General features: G+C 42.5%; 1 protein-coding gene across 1 annotated transcript in view; it reads left to right on the plus strand.

The window, feature by feature from the left end:
* Positions 1 to 18,653: 18,653 nt before the first annotated feature.
* LOC128833802 (protein dispatched homolog 1-like) overlaps positions 18,654 to 25,807 on the plus strand; it is a 37,679-nt gene continuing 30,525 nt past the window's right edge. The window contains exon 1 of the mRNA XM_054021953.1: positions 18,654 to 18,691. Coding sequence (XP_053877928.1) covers positions 18,654 to 18,691 — 38 coding nt within the window. The remainder of the gene's footprint in view (positions 18,692 to 25,807) is intronic.

The raw sequence follows: 25,807 nt of genomic DNA on the forward strand, positions 1-25,807 counted from the left end.
GGGGCTTGCGCGGCGCACGGGGGGTGGGGCTTCAGGCAGCACAGCGCTCGGAGGGGGGGCAGGGGCTTGGCACGGCACTCGGAAGGGGCGGGGCTTCGGGCGGCACAGCGCTGGGGGAGCGGGGGCTTGCGCGGCTCTCCGGGGGTGGGGCTTTGGGCAGCATGATGTTCGGAGGGGCGGGGGCTTGTCGCGTTGGTCAGAGGTGGGGTAGGGGCTTGGCACGGCACGTCGCTCGGAGGGGGGGCGTGGCACTTGGAGGGGGCGGGGCTTCGGGCGGTGTGGCGCTGGGGGGCCGGGGGCTTGCTCGGGGGGTGGGGCTTCGGGCAGCATGGTGCTGGGGGTGTGGGGATTTCGGCAGCGCTGGTCGGGGCGGGTTCAGCTGTGCGTCACTCACGGGGTGGGGTACGACGGGGCGGCGCTCTTTTTTTTTGCCTGGGGCGGCAAAAAAGTTAGAGCCGACCCTGCCTCGACCTTCGCTTCTTAATCATTCATTTACCTGAGCAACGTCTTTTCCGTTCACCTTGCCCGCCGGTGACTCCTCCAAGCCATGATCACCTTCCACCTCTAGGGGGTTGAACAATGAGAGGCCGTCATACTCATCGGGGTGCCTCACAAGGGTTTTGGGGTTGGATTCCAACGTATCCATCAACGGTTGAGTCAAAAGGTCCTCCTTGGAACTGTCAGTGATGTAGCGCTTTCTCCACACACGTCCAAAGGTGCTCAGGTCTAAAACAAAGTCCGAAGTTCTCACGGGGGTGGTAAAGGAGTCCACCTTTCCTCTCAGCAGCCTTTCCACAATTTCTAAAACACATGTCCTTGGTAAGAGACGGCCTCTTCTGCCCGTAGCTGGGACTTCTGGGGTAATGGTGCTGCACTCTGACTGGCAGAGGGTGTTGGGAGGAGTTCTTAGAGGGGTAACACGACCCACTTCCGAACAGGTCACCCCACCCTAGGACTCACCCTGACTGGTCAAATCTCCTCTCTGGGAGGTCCTATCAGGGCAAAACCCATGGTGATTGGTAGAGGGAAGTGGGAGGAGTTCTTACAGGGGTCACAGAAGGCACCTTGCTTATAATCATGTGGCTGCTTTGACCCCGGAAGTAATACCCCCTGGGGCGGGACTTCCTTTGACAGGTGGGCGGGGTTTGAGGGGTCAAGGGGTGGGGCTTAATGGGACAAGGGACAGGGTTAGGGTTGGATTGACTTTAGGACCCTTATGTTACTAGCCTGCATGTAGTGACTCGGGGTGGCTCCCCTCCTGCCCAGCAGAGGGAGAGCCCTTACAGACACCCAAGTGGGCAGAGTCACCGACGCCTGTTCCCGCCCCCCGGAAGTCAAGGGGCGGTACAGGAAGTGTAAAAGCTGGCCGCCAGAGCTCAGTGAGGCCCAGCCACCGCAGGGAGTAGACGTGCGGCCGGGAGACCTCCGAGGCCCGAGGCTGTTGCCCTAACTATCTTGAGCTACCCCGAGGCCACTACGAGGAGGAGCCGCTGGAGCCCGTCCGCTCCGTCATTGGGAGGAGCAGTCAGACCTGACTCGCGCCAACTACGAAGGCGAGGAGCCCCAGAGCCCCTCCGCCCCTGCTGTTACCCGGAGGAGCCGCCGGAGCCTCAGTGGCCGGATTTCCCCGAGGAGCTGCCAGACCTGCCCCCAAGCCCCGGACCAGAGGAACCGATGTTGCTGGACTGGCCCGAGCCCGGCGTGTTTCGGGCAGGATACCACACTGACCAGCAGAGGTGATAGCCGGTGCCAGGGCCCCGGGCTGGAACGCAGTAGACTGGGTGGGCCTGCGTCCCCCCCTGCAGGAGGTGTAGGAGCCTGCGCTTACACCTACTGGGATATTGTTTGCTCAGCCCCTGCACCAAAGGTCCTGAGCTGTGACTGTTTGTGCCCCGCCCTGATCCAGGGCCTGGGCCCTACCTGAACTTGCTGCTTGTTTGCTCAGCCCCTGCACCAGAGAGCCTGAGCTGTGACTGTTTGTGCCGCGCCCTGATCCAGGGCCTGGGCCTCCCAACTGGCTGTTATATTGTTGCTCAGCCCCTGCACCAAAGGGCCTGAGCTCCCTAACTCTATACGGTTGCTCAGCCCCTGCACCAGAGGGCCTGAGCCCTGAACTAACTGGTTGTTTGTTCCACCAGTAGTGAGTCGGTGTGGCTCCCCTCCTGCCCAGGAGGGTCGAGCCCCGGCACGAAACTTCTACACTGCAGTTATATCACTTCAGATCAAGATAACCTTTGGAAGATAAATAGTTTTCATGACTAGGAATGAAAACTATATGCTCACTATTTTTTGTCAAAATAATTTGTATAATACTTTGAACACTAAATCATTTTTACAGGTCTTGTTGTTAAACATTTCCTGAGAACTATGTCAGGAAAGCTATCTTGAAAGAATGGTCATATCCATTTTTATTTCACAACATGTTGGTAATATAGCTGATCGCTGTACAATGTTCTGTAAATAATTCTGTAGAAACTTGTTTGAGATAAAATTTAATAGAAATGCAGTTAAATACCAAACCACACATTACATTAGCAGTATTCCTTCTGTATATAGATGTTTCATTAAATTGCCAAAACACATTTCTGAGACTATTCATTACTAGAAGTTCACCTTGATCGATTGGTCCTTCAGCCCTCGTCTCGATTGCACCAATCACAACACGTCTTCCATTCTTCTTGTATCATGGCCTTCCTTCTCCATGTGCGGCCATGTCTTTTCATGGTAACATCTTCCCATCTCTTTGGAGTTTGGCCGAGTGCAGCTGCTAGTCCATAGATTGTCAGTGAGCCTCACTATATGCCCGGCCTATCGCATTTTACTATGCCTGCTCTAAACAACGACGTTCAGCACTCCACTCTGCTGTCTGATCTCTTCATTGGGGACTCGGTCGTGGATTGAAATTCCCAGAATTCTTCTTTCCATCGCCCTCTCCATGACAACAGTTGCTGCTCCTCTGTCAGCACCCATGTTTCACTACCATACAACATTGCAGTACAGTAATTCCTCGCTTAACGTTGTAGTTATGTTCCTGAAAAATATGACTTTACGCGAAACATTGGAAAGCAAAACCAATTTCCCCATAAGAATTAATATAAATGGGTGGGGTTAGGTTCCAGGGAAAATTGTTTCACCAGAGGAAAAGCTATACACACACACACCATATTTTAAACAAACACTTTAATACTGTACACAGCGATGACGATTGTGAAGCTTGGTTGAGGGGGTGGAAGCGAGTGAGATATTTCCCCAGGGAATGCCTTACAGCTAAATGATGAACTAGCTTTTGGCTGAGCCTTCAAGGGTTAAAATGTTGTTAATGTAACCTCACACTCTACAAGGCAGCACCAATGTGGGGAGACAGCATGGCAAACAGAGACACACACCCTGTGTGTGGGAGAGAGAGAGAGAGATGCACATTGCCCCTTTAAGTATGCTGACCCCACTCGTAAGTACATTGTCTTTTTAAGTCTATCGGGAGTTGAGACAGCAGCTGCTGCCCCAAGCTCTCTCTGTCTCTCTCCATCAGTGTCCCCACCCTGCTCTATATGGAGAAGGGGTAAGTGGGGTGCAGGAGCAGGGGAGAGGGGGAAACCCTGACATTAGCCCCCCCCCCTTGCACAGCAAGCAGGAGGCTCCCAAGAGCAGCTCCAAGGCAGAGGGCAGGAGCAGCACATGGCAGTGGGCGGACAGACATCTGAACTGCCCGCAATTGATAGCTGGCTGGGCAGCTGCTGCACAGGGAACCTAGGGGAGCGGGGAGCTGAAAGGGGGGACTGCTGGTCCACCCAGATTCTAAGCCCTCAGCAGCTAGCTGCAACAGGCTGCTCTTCCTGCAAGCAGTGGACAAAGCAGGCGGCTGCCAAACGACATTATAAGGTGTCCTAAGTTTCATCCCCACTCTGGACTTTAGAGTACAGAGATGGGGGCCTGCATGTGAACCTCTAAACTGAATTACCAGCTTAGATCTGGTTTTGCTGCCACCACTCCCAAGTGCTAACTCCCTTCCTGGGTACCCTTGAGAGACTTCTTCACCAATTCCCTGGTGAACACCGATCCAAACCCTTGGATCTTAAAAGAAGGAGAAATTAACCATTCCCCCCTCCTTTCCCCCCACCAATTCCAGGTGAGTCCAGATCCAACCCCCTTGGATCTTAAAACAAGGAAAAATCAAGCAGGTTCTTAAAAAGAAGGCTTTTACTTAAAAAAAAGAAAGGTAAAAGAAAACCCTCTGGGAGAGATTAGCATACCAGCTACTCTCACAGACAACAGCTTCAAATCACAGAGGATGTTCCCCTGGGCAAAAACTTAGTTGCACAAAAAATACCCAATTTGATTATTCCCTAATGCCCAAGACAAGTTACAAAGAAAATAAACATAAACCTATTTATTTCCTTCACTAATACTCACTACTTGATAAGAGGCTGAATTCTGGAGCTTGCCCACTCCGGTCAAAACTGAAACTGAAACTAAACAAAGGAAACTTCCCTCCTTCCTTTTGAAACATCTTATCCCCCCATTGGTTCCTCTGGTCAGGTGTTAGCTAGACTAGGTGAACTTCTTAACCCTTTACAGGTAAAAGAGGCATTAACCCTTAACTATCTGTTATGACATAAAGCAGCATTGTGTAAGGGGACCGTTGCCCCTTACTAACATTCAGTGGGGATGTTTTGGTTGGCTAGCTCCCAGCACTAAAAGGGGAGGGGTCGATGGGAAATCAGGACCCTGAGACTGATAGTCCCCAGGAACAATGGCGAGAGGCCAATGCTCCAGGTCAGCCTGATTGACAGGGCGGGCAGGCTAAGCAGCATGACAGGAGGCCAGGGTGGGTCCCGTCCTCCGTGTGAGTTGGAATTGCCTGGGTCAGACTGAGTGGGGCTGAGCTAAGGAGAAAGCAGGGGTCCAAGCTGAGCTGGAGAGCAGAACCGTGCCAGATCCAGAGGGGCCAGAGGCGCAGCCACAGAGCCAGAGACGCAGCCCAGGGAGAGCAGATCCTGTGCTGGGAGCAGAGCTGCAGCCACAGAGCCAGGTGTGGTGAGCAACTGGGACCAGCCAAAGGGGGACCTCGGGCAAAGGGCCCAGCACAGAAAGACACCCCTAGGCAAGGGTCCTTGCAGGCCAGACCGGGCGGGGGACCTTAACCTGACGGGGGGCTGACGCTGGGAAGAAGGGTCCCACCACTCAAAGCACGGAGGTGTGTGGCCACCACCATTGCAAGTGTCCAACCCGCAGCATACCTGCAGCACAGCCAGGGCCTGAGAAGGAAATCTGGGACCTACAAGGAACAGACTGCAAAGTGCCCTGATGTCCAGAGACACTGTTAGTGATGTTCCCTGCCACAGAGCAGGGTGATGTGTTTTCCTTTAACCTTTCCCATTTTTCCTTGTTCTTTGCTTTAGATTAATTGTTAATTAAACAACTTGTATTTGCTTTAAATTGTATGGAATAATCAGTGGGTCAGGCAGGTGCCCAGTGCAGAGAGGGTACCCCGGAGTGGGGACACCCTAGCCCCTGTCCTAGGTGACCACAGCAGGGTTGGGGGTTGAGCCCCCCAGGAATCCTGGGCACAGCAATCCTGGGCCCAGCCTTGTTGGGGTTACGAGGACTCTGCCAGACAGGAGAGTGGAAGGGGAGCCCTCAAGGGCAGGGAGGCCTGTGGGTAAAGGGAGTGGGAGCGAGGACTCAGATCCTTTCGCTAGCCCACTTCACCGCGGTAGTGCAGAAGCCAGGAAAGTTCCCCACAATAGTGGGACCATTCCCCCACTAACAATTGCACAACTTTAAACGAGCGTGTTCTGTAATTGATCAGCAACATAACAATGAAACACTGTTAACAGGGATGACTTTAAGTGAGGAGTTACTGTACTGTTTAGCTGAAGAGGCTGGCACGTGTTGCCTTGTTGATTTTTCCTTGGAGGACATCCTTGATAGAACTGAATGCACACCAATGTGCGTTCTTTCTTCGAGAGAGTTCAGCTTCCTGATCGTGGCGCATGTTAATTCCTTGGCCCAAATAGACATATTGTTCACTTCTATTTGTTCTCCCTTCATTGTTGTTTGGGCTTTTGGCAAGGTATCAGATCGTATACATTTTGTTTTGGAGCGGTGAATTTTCAATCCGACTTGGCTGCTTTTTGTGTTGAGTTCTCGCAGCATTTCTGTAGTTTTGATAGTATTTTTGGCAATCAACACAATATAGCCCATGAATCCAAGATGGTAAAACTGCCCTCTGTGGATGTTGATTCCACCCTTCCAATTCATCTGCCTCCTTACTATTTCGAGGCAGGCTGTGAAGAGTTTCGGTGAAACCATGTCGCCTTGTTTCACACCGTTCTTAACTGGGATGGGGAGTATCAAATAAGATTGTATCAGTTGTGCTGTCAATTTGCTTCCTTTAATAGTTTGATATCGTTTGTGTCGATGCCCTGCTCTGCAAGAGCATTCAACACTGTATTGATCTCTATGCTGTCCAACGCTTTTTCATAGTCGACAAAGGCAATACATAAAGGGAATATAGTGAAAATATGGTCCATGTGCTGAAATTCCTCCGAAAACCTGCCTGTTCTCTGGGCTGTTGCTCGTCCAGACTCTGTGAGAGTCGGTTTGTTATTATTGTGGTGAACAGCTTGTAGACATGTGAGAGCAGGCATATTGGACAAAAGTTCTTTAGATCTTCACGATCCCTTCTTGCACAGCAGAATGGTGTTGGACTCCTTCCAGTTACTTGGAAAGGCAGAAGATACCATCTAACGGCTAAACCTCTGAGCAAGGGTTTCCCAGAGGTCTTGGCCTCCAGCTCTTATCATTTCAACTTCTCAGTCCATCTTTACCTGAGGCTATTAATAGAATGTACTGTAAATATAACAAAGTTTAATGGACAAAGGATGACATACAAGTGGATGATTAAGTCCACAGTAGAATGTCTACAAGCCTAGCTGCATTTCAGTAAAAATGGGAATTCCACCTTGTTCATCATAATGCACTTGAGTTTGGGATAAATCATTCCAAATAAACTCTACATTAAAAAAATGTATTCATCACTTCAAAAGGCCTTAGTGGGCTCAATCTAGCAGCCCACCGCAGTGCAGTGGAACATATAAAGGGTCACATCAGCCGAATCAATTAAAATCAATAATTGTCCAACTGAGTAGAAATGACTTTTCCCAAAGCACTGCTGATCATGTTTCCCTATCCAGGCCATGTATTAGAAAAATCAGATCGGCTATGACACTAATATTAACACTGTAAGACTGTAACTTGCATAATATATATAGATGATTTCATTTTTTCTTTGTATCTTCTACTTTTTACAGTCTCTCTTCTTCAGTTCTTACTGATCTGAGTTGGAAGAAAAAATTAAGCATAATTCAGGTTGAGCTTTAGACTCAAATAAGGATTCAACGTCTTTTATGTATGGAAAACACAGCATTATCCTGCCTGCTCAAACTTACAGTACTTTCCTTTTGAGCACAGAATGAATTTTCTGAGAATTACAAGAAAATAAATTAATTAGTTAAATTAATTGAAAACTGGGACCCTTAAGAAATTTAGCATTTGTATCACTCTCTTCTATGTCCCAAATGATCTTAACACAAACTCTCCAAATGTTTTATATAGTTAAAATTAATTGAAAACTTGTGTGTAGGCTATATTGCAAGAAATTAGGTTGCAATTAAGCTATTTTAAGGATTTTTTTACTCTAATTGTTATATAGACTACACACAGGGTCAGTTCAACCCGTCAGGTAACTTTTAATTGGGACCATTGTGACATCAGATGCAATTTCACCAATCCCACCCCCCTTTCTCTCATGTTATTTTTCATGCAATAGTTCTATGGTGTGCAATGACTCTGGATGAAGGAGACTGGACATGAGTGGAGTGCTCATTGGTAGATTAGTTGGCCCAATTTCACAGCTCTTTGAAGGTTCCATGCTGGCACACGAGCTTGGGTATCAATGCCTGAAAGGCTCCCGATGACACTGCTGCCTTAGCTCTATTGTGCACCCAGGCAGCCCCTGCAGGGAAACTGAGGCGCATAGGAGGAGTCTTTAAATTTCACAGATATTGAGACTTGCAGACTGTGCTTTACCCACCCCCTTTTCACATAGCATGAATCTCAATAATACCGCTCTCTAAAGCAACAAGTCAATTGCAAATTAAGAGACAGATTCACCGCTATACTTTATCGGCTTTGTGTTGTTCTAGTAATGCCAATTAGCATTAAGTTTAAATGGCCAATGCGTCCTGGATGCTTTAGGCTGTTCTGGTATGCCAGCAAATCTGACCTTGAAAGTTAAAATTAAAATAAAATGATTAAAGATTGACACTGCATATCTTCTAATAATTAGAAATATCGTAGTAGCATTTTCTTTTGATTCCTTGTTTGGTGATCATGTGTGAAATTTTTGGTAATTAAAAATTAACGAAACTCATACAAAATGTACATTAAGATGAAGTTATGGTTGTGAGTATATATCAGTAATGTAAGGGTAAAAAAGATTATAGGGGTTTTATAATTTTTCCCAACCCATCTTGACTTTGTAGTGACGACATGAAGGAGACGAGTTTGGAAAAAAGTCTTTAAAAAAAATCAGTTTTAGCTGAACTGAGGTCACAAAAACGAAAACATTTATTGTCCTACGGTTATTGCATGGTGTCACTACAGGGAAGAGTTAAGGTTGTGTTAATTGTGTATTTTCATTTCTTAATCTATTTGTACTACTTTTTAAATGTAACTTTAACATTGAATTTCCTGCATTTGTGGTGCTTAGTTTTGGGAAAATTTAAAGCATTCCTGTAATGTGTTTTAGTGCTATGGACTCTCTACCTTAACTCCCTCTAAACTTAATTTTTTTGTATGATAAAATTTTCAAAGCTCCCAAATTGCTTAGGAGCTTAAGTCTCTGGAAACAAACGGGACATGATCTCCTGAGTTGTTTAGGTGATTTTGAACATTTTACCCTCAGTTCTTAATTTCTAATCTATCTATAATCAGGTGTGTGGTACATAAAACAAGAAGAATTCCTAGCGTAAATTCCAGGTAAGATGGTTGTATAAATTAAGGCAACTTTCTGAGCCAGGGCTGATAAATCATCAGTGAAAGCACACTTGTCCTTAGCACTCCATTTTGATTTATGAAAGTCTCCATACAAATGCTGTCATTGGCACTCCAGTATTGTTCTGTGCACAGTAACCTGACTATTACAACAGTGATATTAAACAATTGTATATTCTGTTGCAGAGAATGCATTGGCTGGATTTTTCCTTTTTGTGCAAGGCTCGCAGTACAATTCATGCTAATATAGTCTAGTTTGCTGTCTTTCTATGTTTGTCTCCTGAAGTGTCTGGAAATGGAAAAAAAAAATCAATGTGACTTGATAGTAATACGCTAAAAACATGTTTTAAAGGTGCTGGTATCACTATGCTGTATGCCAGTGTAGCTGATGGAAGGGTCTAGTTGATAAGTGCGGTTCAGCTCATCCTTCAGGTCTTGAAATAGTCTTCTCATTTTTACCTAGTAATGAAAGAAAAAGCACAAAAGTGAGATTTGTTTGGCTGCTGCTCCTTTGTAGGATTATTACCAAGGATGAATGTTTTGAGTTAGATTCTAGTACTTTGGATTTTTAAAGTTCACTAGGATTTCATTGAAATCATTGAAAGCAGTGGGGGTTATCTTGAGACTGAATTTGAAAGACAGAGAATTAATCTGGCTCTGCACCCCAGAGGGACACAGGTGACTGAGTCCCAGGACACCTTTCTGACCTGTAAAACGAAGACATCCCTTTGGGAATAGAAAGAACAGAGAGACTCTCCATCTTGATCCTGCACCTTAAGGAGACAATTAAACCAAGTGATCGGATCTCTGTGATGGGTCCTGGCCAGGCCAGGCCAGGCAGTAAAAAGCTGGAAAGGAGACTCGGGGTAAGAGAAACTATCTTGCTAGATCAAGTTTTTGACTTTTAAATGTGTGTTTTCACTTTTATTTGCTTGTAACCATTTCTATCTTTCTCTCTTTTACTTGATATACTTAATCCATACTCTTCTGTTAATAAACTTTTCACTTTTACTATAAACCAATTCAGCGCTGTGTTTGAAGGGAAGGGAGTATTTACCTCAGTTAAATTAATAAGCTGTGATGTACTGACTCTTTAACAGAGCAGCAAACAATCTCTTCTGTGAATGAACAGTGGTAGGGACTGTGCATTGCAGAGAAACATCTTTGAGGAACTTGGGGGGCTGGAGTTCACTGATGGTTATCTGCTAGGCAAAGTCTGGGCTGGGCGAACCTTGAGGAGTTTGCTACTGAGGAAGACAGGCTGGTGTGGCAGGGAGCTGACACACACTCTAATTGCCAGCTAAACTCATTCTTGCTCAGGCAGAGAGGTAACACAGTGACTCACAGTTCTGCGTATCCCCAGCAGTGTGTTACAGAGGGTAAGAGCTTAATCCAGGATTGCAAGTTAAACAAGGTGCTGAGTGTGGTGAGACAGGAGGTTAGTGGGTCAAATGCAGACTTCATCTGTAAAAGTTCTGATTTCCTCTTCTCCACCCATCTCCTTTATAAGCCCCTTGATAACACAGAACATCTTCATTTCCCCCCCTCTTTCCACTGGAAAGTTTGTGTGTCAACAGGGGCCTACTATGCAGAGAGGAGCAGGCCACAAATAAACACAAGTTCCTGAGCCTTGTTTGTAGAACAGTGGTTCTGGACAATACAACAAATATAAATCTATACAAAAATCTGGAATGCACAATACTGGTAACTGATTTTGTTTCCCTCTGGAGGATTTCTAAGTGTACCAACACAATCACTGATGTGCCAGCAAACTTTATAATGTAGAGGGTGTGATGCCTCCCTGTCACATCCCCCTATAGATACATATTTGGGATTAGGTTGTTGGACACTCTCATGTTCCTCCATTAGTGCCATTCCTGGCTAGAACAGTTATTTTCAGATGTAGACCCAAATTAGGACTTCCTCAGGATTCAAGGAAAACTGGATTTGGTGTTTCTATTTGGGCCTGGAGCATCCCTCGTGTAAAAGAAGAGACAGGACTCAGCTGTAATGAAGCTATGGGGAGTTCTTTACTACCTCAATGAAGATTATTGTTTACATCAGACAGAAAGCTGTATTTCTCCCCAACCCTGCTAGCCTAATACAGCTTACGCTGTCTGTCACAGTTCCCAGGCAAACTGCATCCCTGACCTCTGGTCTTGTCGAGTGCATCCCCTTCGTGTTTTTAGGCCTCCAGCTGTCACCTGGCTTTGAGTGGAGTCATGCAATTCTCCCACACCGAGACTGGGCCTTGGCTGCAGTCCCCAGGCATTAACCAGACCTCAGCAGGTCTGACTTAGGCTCAGACTCTGAAGTTTTGTTCTCTCCACGAGCAATGACAGCAGTGACTGGGAGTGAACAGCCTCGTTGGAGCAAAGTATTATTTATTTTGAACAAAAACATTTAAGAGAAAATGGATCTTAAAACAACAAATATACTGAAAGCATTTCTGGCTTTTCCCTAAGTCTTACCATTCCCTGGATCTGGGAAGGAAACCTTCTTTAGGCTCCCTCTACAGCATCTTTCTCTCTCTACCTGTCTTCCTAAACAGCTGCTGACACTCCTTTCTTCCCTTGAGAAGTACTTTTAAACTCTTTAGTGTTTATTTCATTTCAAGGCTCCTAGCATTGGCAAAAAAGGGCTTGCAACTTGATGGAGACAGCATCCTTGGAGATGATAGTTTGTCGCAGAGTTTAAAATGTGTGCTGGTGGTGTGTTCTTATTTAGATATATTGTGTTCCTTTCTTGTTTGCTTTTCCCACTACCCCCTATTAAGTTAGATCCATACAGGTAATTCTAATAACCCAACATAGTTATACAATAATTTTACCTGATTGACTAGGTCATTTACAATATTCAAACCATTATTCCATATCAATATTCATAAATTAATATATATCAGTTCCTTGTCTGTCACACTGCCTTGTTTCATCAGATAGTGCCTCTGCAAGTGCTGGTAAATAGACCAAGCAGCTATGACAGGGACTGCTGAGTTCACTACAGAGCAAATCTTTCTCCTAAACCTATAAGAAGTTACAAAGACCAACAACGTGATCAACTTACAGTTTCATAAAGTTTTCAGTAGCTTTAGGAGTGAAAGGTCAACTAGAGCTTTTATTGTTAATGAGAGAGCAGGAGAGGGGTGTGTGAGAGAGCGAGCATGCTGTTATCAAGATCGGAGCATATTCTTGTTACCAATATGCCACCATATTAATATACCATCTACTATACTGAACAGCATTTCTCTGATCAAACTTTCAGTGAAGGCTGTAACATGACAGTGTAACAAGTCCGTACTAAATACTGTGACAAACCCAGAATATCTACTGAAATCTTATTTACTGTAACTTTAATAAAGTGCTAAATAAACACACAAGCCCAGATTGCTACAAGCCGGCAGGATGTAGACATACGGATAAATGAGCTTTGATGGTAACTTCAATGCATGCTAATTTCTGGCTTTAAAGAATGTGCAATAAACACAGCTGCCAGAAATGTGATCTGAAATTAGACACTAATTAAATTAAATTCCCACTGGAATGAGAGTAGCTGTGCACCTTGTAGTCTATTTTTTGTAACCAGAGTAACTCAAATGATAATGACTTTTTCTTCCATGGCTAGGCAGGGGGCCAGCAGTCATTAGTGAAATCTGTTTTGGTTTTTGTTTATTTCTTATAATTAATTTTTTTTGCATTGAGATGATCTAATTGTTCACAAAGCTACTGATGGAGCCAAGTGTTCCTTTCACTTTTACTCTCACCCTCTCTTTCTCTTCGTTTATTTAATACATTCATGTTTTATATCTTAATCAAGGTTACAAACTCTTCAGGGTAGGGACTCTCCCTCTGTGTCAGTGGTGTCAAACGCTTGGTAGGCAGGCTACACGGGACCCAGATAATGTTTGGAATTTAAGATTTAAATAAAACAAAAAAGAAGTTACTAGGCCTTATGGTCAGAGAGAGAACCTTCTTTCTAAATGTAACCAAGGGTAAACAAAGTAGTGTTGTCTTCCTGAGTCTGCAGCCAGCTTGAAACAATGAGGCTGGGGGGTATGAACATCTTCAGATTCTCCCCACCAAGTAATCTCGATGAAGTGTTAATGCTAAGGTCCAACAAGGACACTTTAATGTAAGCATGAACTATTTCATTGCTGGTCATTTAGTGGATGAAATAGGACTGGAGATGGGGACAGGAGCTGGGAGTTGCTGCATGGAAGGAAATATAGAAAACTAAGGCCAATAAAAAGTTAAGTATACCCATCTACATCGCTTAGGGGTGTGATAAAACCACACCCCTGGGTGACGTAGTTAAACTGATCTAATCTCCCCCCCGCTCTCCCGGTGTAGACAGCACTAGGTCAGCGGGAGAATTCTGCTGTCAACCTAGCTCCTGACTTGTGGGGAGATGGATTAACTAGAGCAATGGGAGGACCCCTCCCATCTCTGCCGTGAGTGGCTATACTGAAGCACTACAGCAGCACAATGGCTGCACTGATGCAGCTGTGCCACTCTCAAGTGTAGCCATTCTAAGCTGATGGGAGAGCTCTCTTCCGTCAACTTAATTAATCCTTCCCCAATGAGCGGCAGTAGCTGTGTCCGCAAGAGAAGCTCTCCCGCTGACATAGCGCTGCCCACATTGGTGCTTAGGTCGGTGTAACTTATATCGCTCACGGGGTGGCTTATTCATATCCCCGAGCGACATAAGTTATCCCGACATAAGTAGTGTAGACATAGCCTCAGCTAAGGTGCAGAGAGAAACAAGAAAGGAACGTGGGGAAGAAAGAAGGGGGAAAAAGCAGAAATAGCTTTGGGCCTAAAGGGGAGCATCTTTTCCCATTGATTAATGCTGAATGCAACTCTAAGGTACAGGAGAAATAATGTCCCTTTATTGTCGCTTTTAAATACAAATATTAATATTTGTTAAATTCTTATTCCATGTGTGGTGCCATAAAAGCCACGGGAAGACACGGTCCCTACTTATGGAGATCAGCATCTAAATGGATAAGCAGAACAATACAAATTCCCTTGGATCACCAGTGGAATTCTATCAGAGTGGTTTAACTAGAAAATAAAAAGTATTGTGCAGTGGTTCTCAAACTTTTGTACTGGTGACTCCTTTCCCATAGCAAGCGTCGGAGTGTGACACCCCCCTTTATAAAGTAAAAAGGCTTTTTAATATATTGAACACCGTTGTAAATGCTGGAAGCAAAGCGGGGTTTGGGGTAGAGGCTGACAACTCACACCCCCCATGTAATAGCCTCACAACTCCTTGAGGGGTCCCGACCCCCAGTTTGAGTACTCCTGGTATTGTGTGTGTAGCAGCACATACAAGTTGCGTGTGCTAACTTGGGGTGGGAATGGAGGAAGAATTGTATTTTACGGAGGGATTTGAATGAAGAGACAATGGCAGCATTTTGTGTCAGGCATAAAAGGGCAGCCTGGGGTGTGGCCCAACAATAGAAGTAGTGCAGGAGGGATAGGCAGAGCATGGCCAGATGAAATGAGATCATTATGAAGACATTAACATTTACAATCAACTTCTTCTAGACTAATTTAGGGCCTATATATGCAATAAGCCTTGGATTGGGCCTTTGATCTTTATGATCCCAATCTTTTCAGGGGCTTCAGGGTGAAGTTTGGTGACAGGCTTGAGGTGGTGGGTTTCTTTTGTGATTGTTGCCTCTGCTATGGAAAAGGTTGCTTAACTACTGATAATGGTGGAGCCAGAAGCAAATTATCGATATACACATTTGATACATTACTAGACTTGATTTCAAATATTGCAAAGTGTCAGTGTCAGAAATTAGTGCCATAAAAATCTAAATAAGTAAATGTTACTACCCATTGATGATCCCCATACAAGCAACATACTGTATGCACAAGCATAACATTTTTGCGTCTGCCAAAATGCTATTAACTTACAATGATAAACTCAATTTGTAAAACTCATTCATTTCGAAAATGTTACTTATTTATCCTGAAACTACTTATTTATCTGACAAGAAGCTCCATTAGTTACATTATACTTATATCCGTTTCTACATCTAGTCACTAGATGGCACTGTCTGATAGGAGATAAATATTTCTTAACAGACCATTTTAAATTTCCGAAAACGTGACGTGTTCTGCCACAAAGAGTTAGCAAAAGAAAGACACTGAAGCCCAAGCTATATTCACTAGATACACTTCATTAAATTTAGTGAAAAGGCAATGAGAATTACATAATCTATTAAAATGATTGTGATAGGTAGGGGGAAACAGACTCCAATCTGTAAGAAAAGCTAGAGACATCTAGGAAGATCTGAGAGTAACAGCATCCCACCCTCTGGCTGTAATTAGCCAATGAAACATTGTTCTCATGATGTAACTGGTTATCCTTCTGAGAAGCTTTGGTGGGCAAAGTTTCTGTAGAACCAGACAAAACTGGAATTCTCCTTATTCACCTCAAATTAATTGAATTATGGCTTTCTAAATTCACTTGCTTTTTCTAATTTACCTCCACACTCTTCAAGTGTAGCTCCACCCCAAAAAGTGACTACATTAAAATGTAACTTTCTTCCGCAGCAATTCTACTTCCTGGATGTATTCAAAGTCTTATTTGCTTAACTTAATGACTAGTATGTCAAACACAAGTTACTGGGCTCAACAACAGATGCAACAAGGTGAAATTTAACAGCCTGTTACATACAGGTCAGGCTAGATGATCTGATGGTCCCTTCTGGCCTTAAACTCTATGAATATATGAGACAAGGTGGGTGAGTTAATATATTTTATTGGACCAACTTCTGTTGGTGAGAAAGACAAGCTTTCGAGCTACACAGAGCAATTCTTCAGGTCCGGGAAAGATACTGATGTTATGTCTACACTACAGCTTATGTCGGCATAACTTATATTGCTTAGGGATGTGAATAAACCAACCTGAGCGACATATGTTACACCAACCTAAGCCCCGGTGTGGACAGTTCTATGGTGGTGGGAGAGCTTCTCCCACTGACATAGCTACTGCCTCTCGTTGGGGGTGGATTAATTAAGCTGACGGGAGAGCTCTCTCCCATTGGCAGAGAGCTTACAGCGGCGCAGCTGCATGATACTGTAAACTCTCTAGTGTAGTCATGCCCACCACTAAAACACAAGATGGAACAGATAGTGTATATTCTAAGGGATCATTCAAGGTGAAGTGGCCCATTAACCCCCCTGTAGTCATATGTTAATGGGCCACTTCACCTTGAATGGTCCCTTAGAATATGTGCTAACTACTTACAGCTAAATACAAGATGGAACAGATAGTTTAGCACGCCACACTTGGATTATGTCTACACTACCACTTATGTCGGCAAAATTTATGTCACTCCAGGGTATGAAAAAAACGTAAGTTTCGCCAGCATAAGTGGTAGTGTGCACAGCGCTATATCAACAGGAGAAGCTCTCGCCCATCGGCATAGAGCGGCTACACAAGTGATCTTACAGCAGCGCAGCTGCATCACAGCTGTGCCACTGTAAGCTCGCTAGTGTAGACATGGCCTTAGTGCCTTTCCCAGACCTGAAGAAGAACTCTGTGTAGTTCAAAAGCATGTCTTTCTCTCCAACAGAAGCTGGCTCAATAAAAGATATTGCCTCACCCGCCTTGTCTCCCTAATATCCTGGGACTGACATGGCTACAACACTGCATATCATCTATTAATATAGAACATACAAAAATATGTCAAAAGAACTTTAAGTTATAAAGTTAAGTACTTAATTTGGAAATGCCAGATTTATGGATATTAGAGAGACAAGGTGGGTGAGGCAATACCTTTTATTGGACCAATTTCTGTTGGTGAGCGAGAGATAAGCTTTTGAGCTTACACCAAGCTCTTCTTCAGGTCTGGGAAACGTAGTCGGATTAATAGAGGTCAGTGCAATCTAAGCTCTGCCCTCTTGTGTGACCATTGTGTGCACTGAATGAAGGAAGGGTCCTACGGAAAAAACAGTATGTGACCATGTAATTAAAGACTGTCATAAGGCATATGTACAAGGAGGCTGAACTAAGGTTGCATGGACAACTGCAAAACTGGCATTGCTTAACATTTTGTGTTTGACTTTGCAATCTAAGTCATGTTCTTCTAGTGTAGTTTTTGTGTGTAATTTTATGTATTTTTTTAATTGGAAAAAGTTTTAAAACAAACAATTTCTATTCTGTGCAATGAAACAACCCCCACATAATGCACACTGAATCTTCAGTATTGCAGAACAAGTTTAGCTCCAGAGCTCACATTAGCAGGCAGCCAGAGAAGGCTGTTAGCCCAGAGACTGTGTACTGGGTCCAGAGGTGGGTGGGCGAGACTGATCTGTCTCTCTTTCTCCCCACTTCCAGGAGTGCGGGGTATCTACCCCATGTGGTGCCCCAATTGGAGGGATGGGCTGCTGGAGACATGTACAATGGCTAAGAGGGGTGACTGGAGGGAGCCCAGTATTGTTCTCTCTCTTCCTGCTGTTTTCTCAGCCCCCTAGGATGGAGTAGTTCCTGCCCCATGTGGTTAGATCACTGGGGCCATGATCCATTCCAGCGTGGTTGTTGGTGGAGTGGTCATGGGGAGCCCAGCCTATTTCTCTCCCCCTACCACCACCCTTGCAACAACTCCTCTAACAGCTCCCTACCGTTCCCAGTGCAGAGCCTCCCCCCCCCCGCCCCTGAGATATTTTCTTTTTAAAACATCGCTGTACTTTTAAAAATCTTTAAATTGAAAACAGTAATTTTAATACCAGATGAGGTATAACTTCTGTTTATGTGACTCTAATTCCCCCCTTTAATTCCACACACAGCTATAAATGTCTGTTTATCTCTAACATGTATCTCAGAAATAGTTGTTCTTTACAGAATTAAAGAAAACAGTATCCACTTCTGTGTATTCTATGGGCTGCATAATTGCACCATCTCTCTTTCCAGCATCTCAAAATATAAATTGACAATATTTTTGGATTTACACTGGCCTCTTGGCCAAGGAAAATTCAGCTTTTGTTTCAGACTTGCAGTCCAGAATCTAAAGAAACAAACCTTTTTCCAGATCTTTGTTTGTATAGCTTTCAGACAATTATATAAATATAACCAGTAAGTGACTGAACTGTGGCATCTGGTTACAGCAATTGCGCCTAAGATTAAACGACAGAAAATGTCAATTACGTGCTCAACGTACAAATCATGTCTTTCATGCCTTACTTTTTGAAAGATGTAGTTTGGACTGCACTGCGCTTGAGTGTCTATTGCAGAAAATTATAGCGATGGTTTCTTCTGGTTTATTCACCCATTTAAGCCCATAAATCACCAGTTTAGATCCATAAAACAAGTCGAAAAAAGTGTACTCCTAGGTATCCTACTTACACTATATGTAGGTTAAGGCCCAATCTTGGTTTAGAAACTAGTATTATTACTTCTGTAAATGTTGCTGTCATGCCTAGTGTTGCTGGGGGGCTAACTAAAGAGACCCTCTTGAAGCACAACTCGATTAACAGCCTCCAAAAGCCATTAAAGAACAGAGCCCCACACTCCTCTTCCCATTTCACTGTTTGCACTTGAAATGTCTAAAACCCCTCAAAGTCAACTGCTGTTTGTAATTTGACATGGCGACATACATCCAGTGCTATTTGCTATCTTTACGGTAAGTGTGAGTACTATGAAAAACTTGTTACCCAGACTGAATTATCTCAGGCACATGCAATCTTGAAATAACTGACCAGTAGTATGTCAGCAAGCACAAAGAAGAGAAACACCATCAGCAAAGCCAACAATACCATTGAACAACAGGGTAGCTTGACTCTTAAAGGCTAGAGGTACTGGGGCTATCCAACCCTGATTACTCAAAAGGCACACCTGGGTTGGATCAGGTGGTTTCCTTTATCGATCAGCAGGAAATTGCAAAGAAAGAGAGAGACTCCTGTAGCAAAGATCCTGAGGTCAGTGGAGTTTTGAAGCTAGAACCTAGTGAGTATGAGGTTCCAGTAGGAAATCCTGACTGGGTTTGGGCCAGGAAGCTGAACTCAGCCAGGCAGGGTCTGGGAGTCGCCTATTAAAGCAGGGAAGGCCTGGGAGCACAGTGATCAGAGACTGCTAGGAGTGATCAGGCTCCAGCATAGAGTCCTGGGGTGTGGGGCTGAGGCTACAGGTGGGAAAGGCTGGGGAGTGATCTGACAAGAAGATAAAATGAATAGATTGCTTCAGCAATTTGAATTTTTTTTTAGTATATTTTATCTGAATAAACCCAGACCTCAAGAAGGCATGTTGTGAGTGGACAAAAGGGTGTGGAATTTAAGAAGTCCTTTGGGGAAAGGTGAGGGAAATGAGGCAGACTGGCTGTAGGGTGACCCCAGGCAAGGAGAGGGTGATTGGGAGGCAGTGGGCCTGATCACCAATACTCTATGTAGCACCCTTCATTGAAGGATCTCAAAGAGCCTTACAAACCTGCTTGTTGAATGTATTAATCCTCACAGGATTTCTTTGAGGCCTTATTTGACTGTTTGTGAAACAGAAGCATAAAGAGTTTATTTGACTTCCCTATGATGAAAGTAAATGAACTCAAGAGTCCTGATTCCTTATCTTTTCTAACTAGCGGACTACCCTGCTGTCCTTCAAATAATCCTAATCTCCTTCTCTTCTAGCACCCAAACTCAAAAAGCAAATAAGGAAGCGCTCTTGGGGAAACTAACAATTAAAAAACTCTGACAAAACACTCTTGTTTCCAGAGACTCTAGTTGCAGGGATATGGATACTCACATTGTGGGGTGCAATCCACACCAGTAAGTGGTTGTGTTACTGCCTGTAATCCTGGGTGCCATAAATTATTATAATATATATTAGTCATACTCAGCCTTAATTTAATAGACTTGTTCAGGCTTAATTAATAAGTATTCTTAGATCCCATGATGATGATGACTATTGTACATAAGTTGCTTATGAAAACAATATTCTGTATTTTTCATTAGACACTTGCACAGAGCTTCAGGCAGTGGGATAACTTGCAGAGACCATAGTGCAAAAAAAAAAAAAAAAAAAAAGGCAGTTCATAATTAAATGCTTGACAAAATTAAAATAGTCTGTGCAGGTCAAAACTAAATGGTCTTAAACAACTTATTCATTAAGCAATCTAATGACTTTTTCAAGCTTTTTAATCATACTAATTAAGCACTGCTATCTGTCTAGACTTCAGATTGCTTTGAGCTAAGTGTCTATGCAATAGCAAAAAGAACTTCTAAAATTCCTGCTTTGGTCTGTGTGCTCGAGAGTACCAGAGTCTTACAGTCTTTTGACCTTTAGAACCTGGTGCTTGTAAGTGGCAGAGACCAAGTGTGTTTGAAAATGAATTTCCCATGCCCTGGATCCCTCACCTTTCCGTGAACAACATAATAGTTAGTACTTAACTAGTGATCTGCTAGGCCTTTGAACTGTAGTCTTCAGAAGAGAGAAATTAACAGATAATATAAGAGGAGTGGCAAACAACATAACAAGTTCTTCCTTGTTTACTAAATTGGCTGGAAAAATAGCATCAACTGTGCTCCCCTTTAATAGGATGGACTGGTTTTGTGATTGGGACAACTTTTAAAATTTGCATAAATTACATAAAGCTTTTTTGTGAAAGCCTTAAAAAGTACACGCAGAGCAAGAAAACACGGCAGCTTAAAAATAAATGTGGGATTTTTTTTTTTTTTTTTTTTTTTCCAAATATATTGTCTGTTTTCATTCTCCAGACATTTTATAGTAGGCTAGTAACAAGGTTCAGTTTCAAAACAGGACAACACTAGACATTTTGGGGATGGAGGGAGAAACTAGACTCAACAAGGCTATCTCTCTGCTTTTCAGTATTCTCATGGAGAAGCTGTAAGTAGGGGGTGGGTATATTCCTAGTATTCTGAGGCTTTTTTCTATGTGAGGGATGAAGAAGATGGGCTCCAAAAAGCAGCTTGTAAATAACCACAATTCTCTATATCTAGCCCCTTCCTACAATCTGTCCTTCCTCCTCTGTGACAGTATTTCATAATTCCGCCTTCATCTAGGAGCAAGTAATTTAATAGTTGACACACACATTTCTCAGTGAAGCAAATGTTCTTGAACAGAGAAGGGGGAATAAAAGTGTGTATGTGAGAGAAAACAGCATGACCATTTCTACACTACAGAGATTGTACCAGCATAGCTACAGCACTGTAGTTGTGCCACCATCCCATAGTGTAGAATGCAGCCTATGTGGATGGAAGGGTTTTTCCGTCAGTATAGGAACTCCATCTCCCCGATCAATGGTTGCTAGTTTGAGGGAAGCATTCTTCTGTCAACCTAGTTGCGTCTACACTGATGTTAGGTTGGCATAGCTAAATTGGTCAGGGATGTGGATTTTTCACACATTGTACGACATTGTTATGGCAACCCAGATTTAAGGTGTAGACCCAGACCAAAGTGTGAGCCTCCTGAGTGTAATTGACATTAATTTTGTTACAACAATAACAGCAATATGAGATTACTACCCACCACCCTGGCTAAATAAATAAATCTTTATCAATATTGCATTGATGTTCATTCTGCAAGTTGTCCAGTTGCACTAGTGGATTTTACACGTAGAAATCCTGGGTTTACTGGAATCTTAGTAATCCTTCATTGACATTACAGAACGTATTTAAACATACGCTACAGAAAGAAAACTAGTTTTGAAAATAGTATTGCCATTGCTCTTGTGTAAATGAGAGGAGGTGACTGTACCGTTCTATAAAAGCATGTACTGTATATTGAGCGGTTGAAACATTTTTTTGAGAGCGTGCATGACATGATTTACTTAACTGAGTATTTACAAATATGAATTATACTGGAAACTGAACTTTATTTTGTTTCCAATCTGGAGGTGCAATGTGTGTTAACAAATTGTAGGCATTATATGGGAATTCTAATAAGTTGCTCATTACAACAATGAAGTGAGATGACAAAAGATTTGACATTAATTTGAGACATCGCTATCTGGTCGCTTATACTATGAATGCTCACTCTTTTCATCCTTGTATCGTCTAAAGGTAGAAACTGTTGATTGTTCCTCATGTAAGCAGTGTTTCAGTCTTTGGTTCTTTCAGTGTGAAAACCTTGGAAAATCTAAAAATATAGAATCCTTTTAATCTGCAGCATAGTTTTTCCACTGTGGTGCCTGTTTTATTGCACAGTTTGTCTGCCTTCCTCACAGCTATCATACAAGCAATTCTCTGTCTCAGGCATCTATGATTAAAGAAAAATGAAAAATATGCAAACAATTTTAAGACCTATTTTTGCCCTGGGAAAATGGTAGTTATTAGCAGAACTATAAAAGGATCGCAAACTGGAAAAGTTCGAGGGACAATAATAAAAATCTGTAGTGTCTTTTACTGTAGGACCTCAAAGCTCTTTACAAACACTTTACATCTTACAGCACACCTGTTTAGGTAATTACCTACCTGTAAACATTAAGATAAGTAAACTTGAGGCACTAAGACCCAGATCCTGAACAGTGTTTAGGCTGCGAACTTCCAATGATTTCAGTGGAAGCTAGGAGCCTAAATACCTTTGAAGATCCGAGACTGAGGGCTAGATCGTGAAACCTCTACTCATGTTCAGTACCTTCTCAAGTATTCCTATTGACTCCAGTGAGACTACTCCTAGTGTAAGGTACTATTCACTGTGAGTAAGGATATCATGATCTGTCCTGAATTAATTTCCCAATTTTACATAGCAAATCAGTAGCAGAGCTGTGAACAGAACCTGGTTTTCCCTACTCCCAGTCCCATATACTAACTAGCAGACCACAGAATAGTGATTTAGTGAATGCCAACTCTTAGCGGCATTATGGAATTTTGTAGACTGGAAAACAAAATTTTGGTGACTAGACCATGGAATCTAATTTGAGTTATGTGTAATTGGAGTCTGCAGGCTTGTGTTTGCCTTTTAAGAAAACTGCAAAGATTTCATGAATGTTGAGAAAAGGATCATTAGAAACAATGATCAAATTATTTTTTTTCTCACATTTCCAGTATTCACTGTCATATCCCCTAGGAAAATACTTCTGCAGAATTTTTATGTTATAATTTAAAAGTTCATTGTGTATCTAGTTGATTCCATTGACGGATGGTTTTATGCTGACTTTTTATTCTTCTTATAACTTTTTTTATGCTGACAAACACTGATTACATTAATCCCATTTTCTTTAATTTATCCAGTAATCTAGCACTGCTTTTATTCTTTTCCATAAATAAAATACTGAACCACTGAAGTTTTCACCAAGTCCTGAATTTTTTCTCCCTTGCTTCTTAATAAGTAAACCAGATTCAAATAATGAATTTCTTCTCAGGAAATAAAGTAGATGATATCTGAACAAGATGAGTGAATTTAATAGGCAAAGTCAGCAATGGATTAGAGAAGCCTTTTTTTTTTTTAATAAAATAATGGGTATATTAAGTCACTTTAATGTTTTAGTACTGCTGTTGAATATGCATTGTTATATGCTGCTATTTTAAAAAAAATTAATGTAATTGTGGCTCTAAAAATTCTAATATCGGAATAGCTCTGTGGTCTGACTGTGGAAAATCCTAAGTAGAAATGCAGTTTAGTTAGGTTAACTGTCCACTGAATTATTGACTTCCTGTACAACTTGTCTGTATGCACATTTACATATTAATGGTTACATGACTATATCTCAAACTCATTTTATATTGTGGAGAATCCAAAATGGCTTTCAAAGATTTATTTTCATTAAATGGATGTGAATTTATATGTAAATGTTCATGCAAATGTTCATAACCACCACTTTGACTGACAGGGGTTGAACCAGAGAACTTCTGTGCTTAAAAAGCACAAGTTTCAACAGCTTGAGATAAAAATCTAGGCTCTGTAGTTGGTCTGTAATTGACTATCATCCTCTGGATCCAGCCCAAAGGGTGGGTTACATTTGCATTGTAGCTAATATTGCTCATGTGAGTAATTTTGAGTGCAAGATGGTTTCCTGGGCAGACTGGTATGAGTTTGCCTTCAGTGCCTAGTCTCATGAGTAGATACATACATAGGACTATAAAGTTCATAAGGTGACATTTTACCCTCAAATTACTCGCATGTAAATACGATAGACTTCAATGGGAGCTATGCTCGTGTATTTAGGTCAGAGTGTGGCCTTAAAGGCCCTGATTTGGCAAAACATTAAAGCACATGCTTAAGTCCATTCTTATTAAGCAGAGCACTTTGTAAAACTGGGGACAAAATTGTTGAAGTAAAGCCAGAGTGTTTTTAAAGAAGATTTAATGATACAGAAAGGTAATGTTTCCCATCCCCATAATGTGTCTAGACGATTTAGCACTTTGGAAGTAATTCTAATAGATTGTTGCCTATCTTCAAAAAGACGTGGATCAAAGTTTACCACACCTGCAGGGCTGTGCAATAAGTAGAAGTGGACCCCTTTGGCAACTTACATTCACAAGTCCTTGCATCTGCACAGGAAGGAATCCTGAAGCATGTACCAGCTGAAGTGCTAATACAGTACATGGAAAATCTGTAGCCTCCTGATTCCAGAGTCAAACTTGTACATGCTTCATTTGAGTTAGTTTGGCTTGTAACAAAATAGTGCAAAACATCCGTTTTGTCCTCTCTGGTGTCATTTGATAGATTTTTTTTTTTTGCACATACGTATATCGTGTTTTGTTAGGTCCTGTTCATTTCCTGTCCATCAGAGACCTACAAGATGGGACCATGACCTTACATTGCTACATTAAACTGGGAAGTATAATAACAGCTTAGTTTTTTAATATGTATATTTATATAAATAACATTTTGTAATGAAGTAACTTTGTGCCAAAAAAGCTGCTGAAAACTACTCCAGTAATCATTTACCTCCCAGAACAGATCTGTTAATTTCACTGTAATTATAAAGAAAGGAAATAAGACAAATGTCTTCTGACTTATGAAGGATCTTGAAATAATATTAGTCTGCTCCAAATTAGTTATTGGCTTGTTTTCAAATAGTGATTCATGGTGGTATTATAAAAAGCCTTTTTATTGTCTTCCTGAATAGTTAAAAACTTTTATTTAACTTGCAAAGCATTGTGTAGCTTTGCTTTTAGTGTCATTTGAAAAGAATATATAAACTTCATTTAGGTCTTAGGAAGAAGAAATTACTTTGCACTAAATTGATAAATTCTGTCATTGAGAATATTACTACAGATATGGTTAACTGTGATGAGACATTTTAAGCGTGTTGTTGGCAATATTCTTATTTGTTGTGTATATAAGAATTGTTCTTAAAAGTGGTTGCCCTGTTTGGAGAGCAGCTGTTTGGAGTACATTTAATGTGATATACTATTATCTCAGAATATAACTTGAGAGAGCTAGGTCTATAGTGACAGGGAGATGGAGGGAAAATAAAATCCTTAGTGTGTAGGGTTTTGTGTATTAGCACCCATAATGTGCTGGGTGGCCTCCAGACAGAAAAGGCATGGTTTCTGTCCCAACACGCTCACCATCTAAAGGCAGGCAAACGGATTATAAACTATGGGAAGGGGCACAACCAGCAAACAGAGTGGATGAGGTGATACTTGGTCTATTCTTGGGGAACATGGAGGGGAAGTGTGGAAAGGTTAATTTGTTTAGGGATCTCCGTATAAATCAGATGTCAAAATGGCAAAAATGAGTCTCCTTGAGGAGCTTAAATACAGAGTCGGAGGCCTTACAAATAAATTCAGGAAGGATGTTCCGTCCATATGGGGCAGCATGAAAGAAAGTTTGGAGCATT

The sequence above is a fragment of the Malaclemys terrapin genome, chromosome 3, assembly GCF_027887155.1.
Source record: "Malaclemys terrapin pileata isolate rMalTer1 chromosome 3, rMalTer1.hap1, whole genome shotgun sequence".
NCBI lineage: Eukaryota > Metazoa > Chordata > Testudines > Emydidae > Malaclemys > Malaclemys terrapin.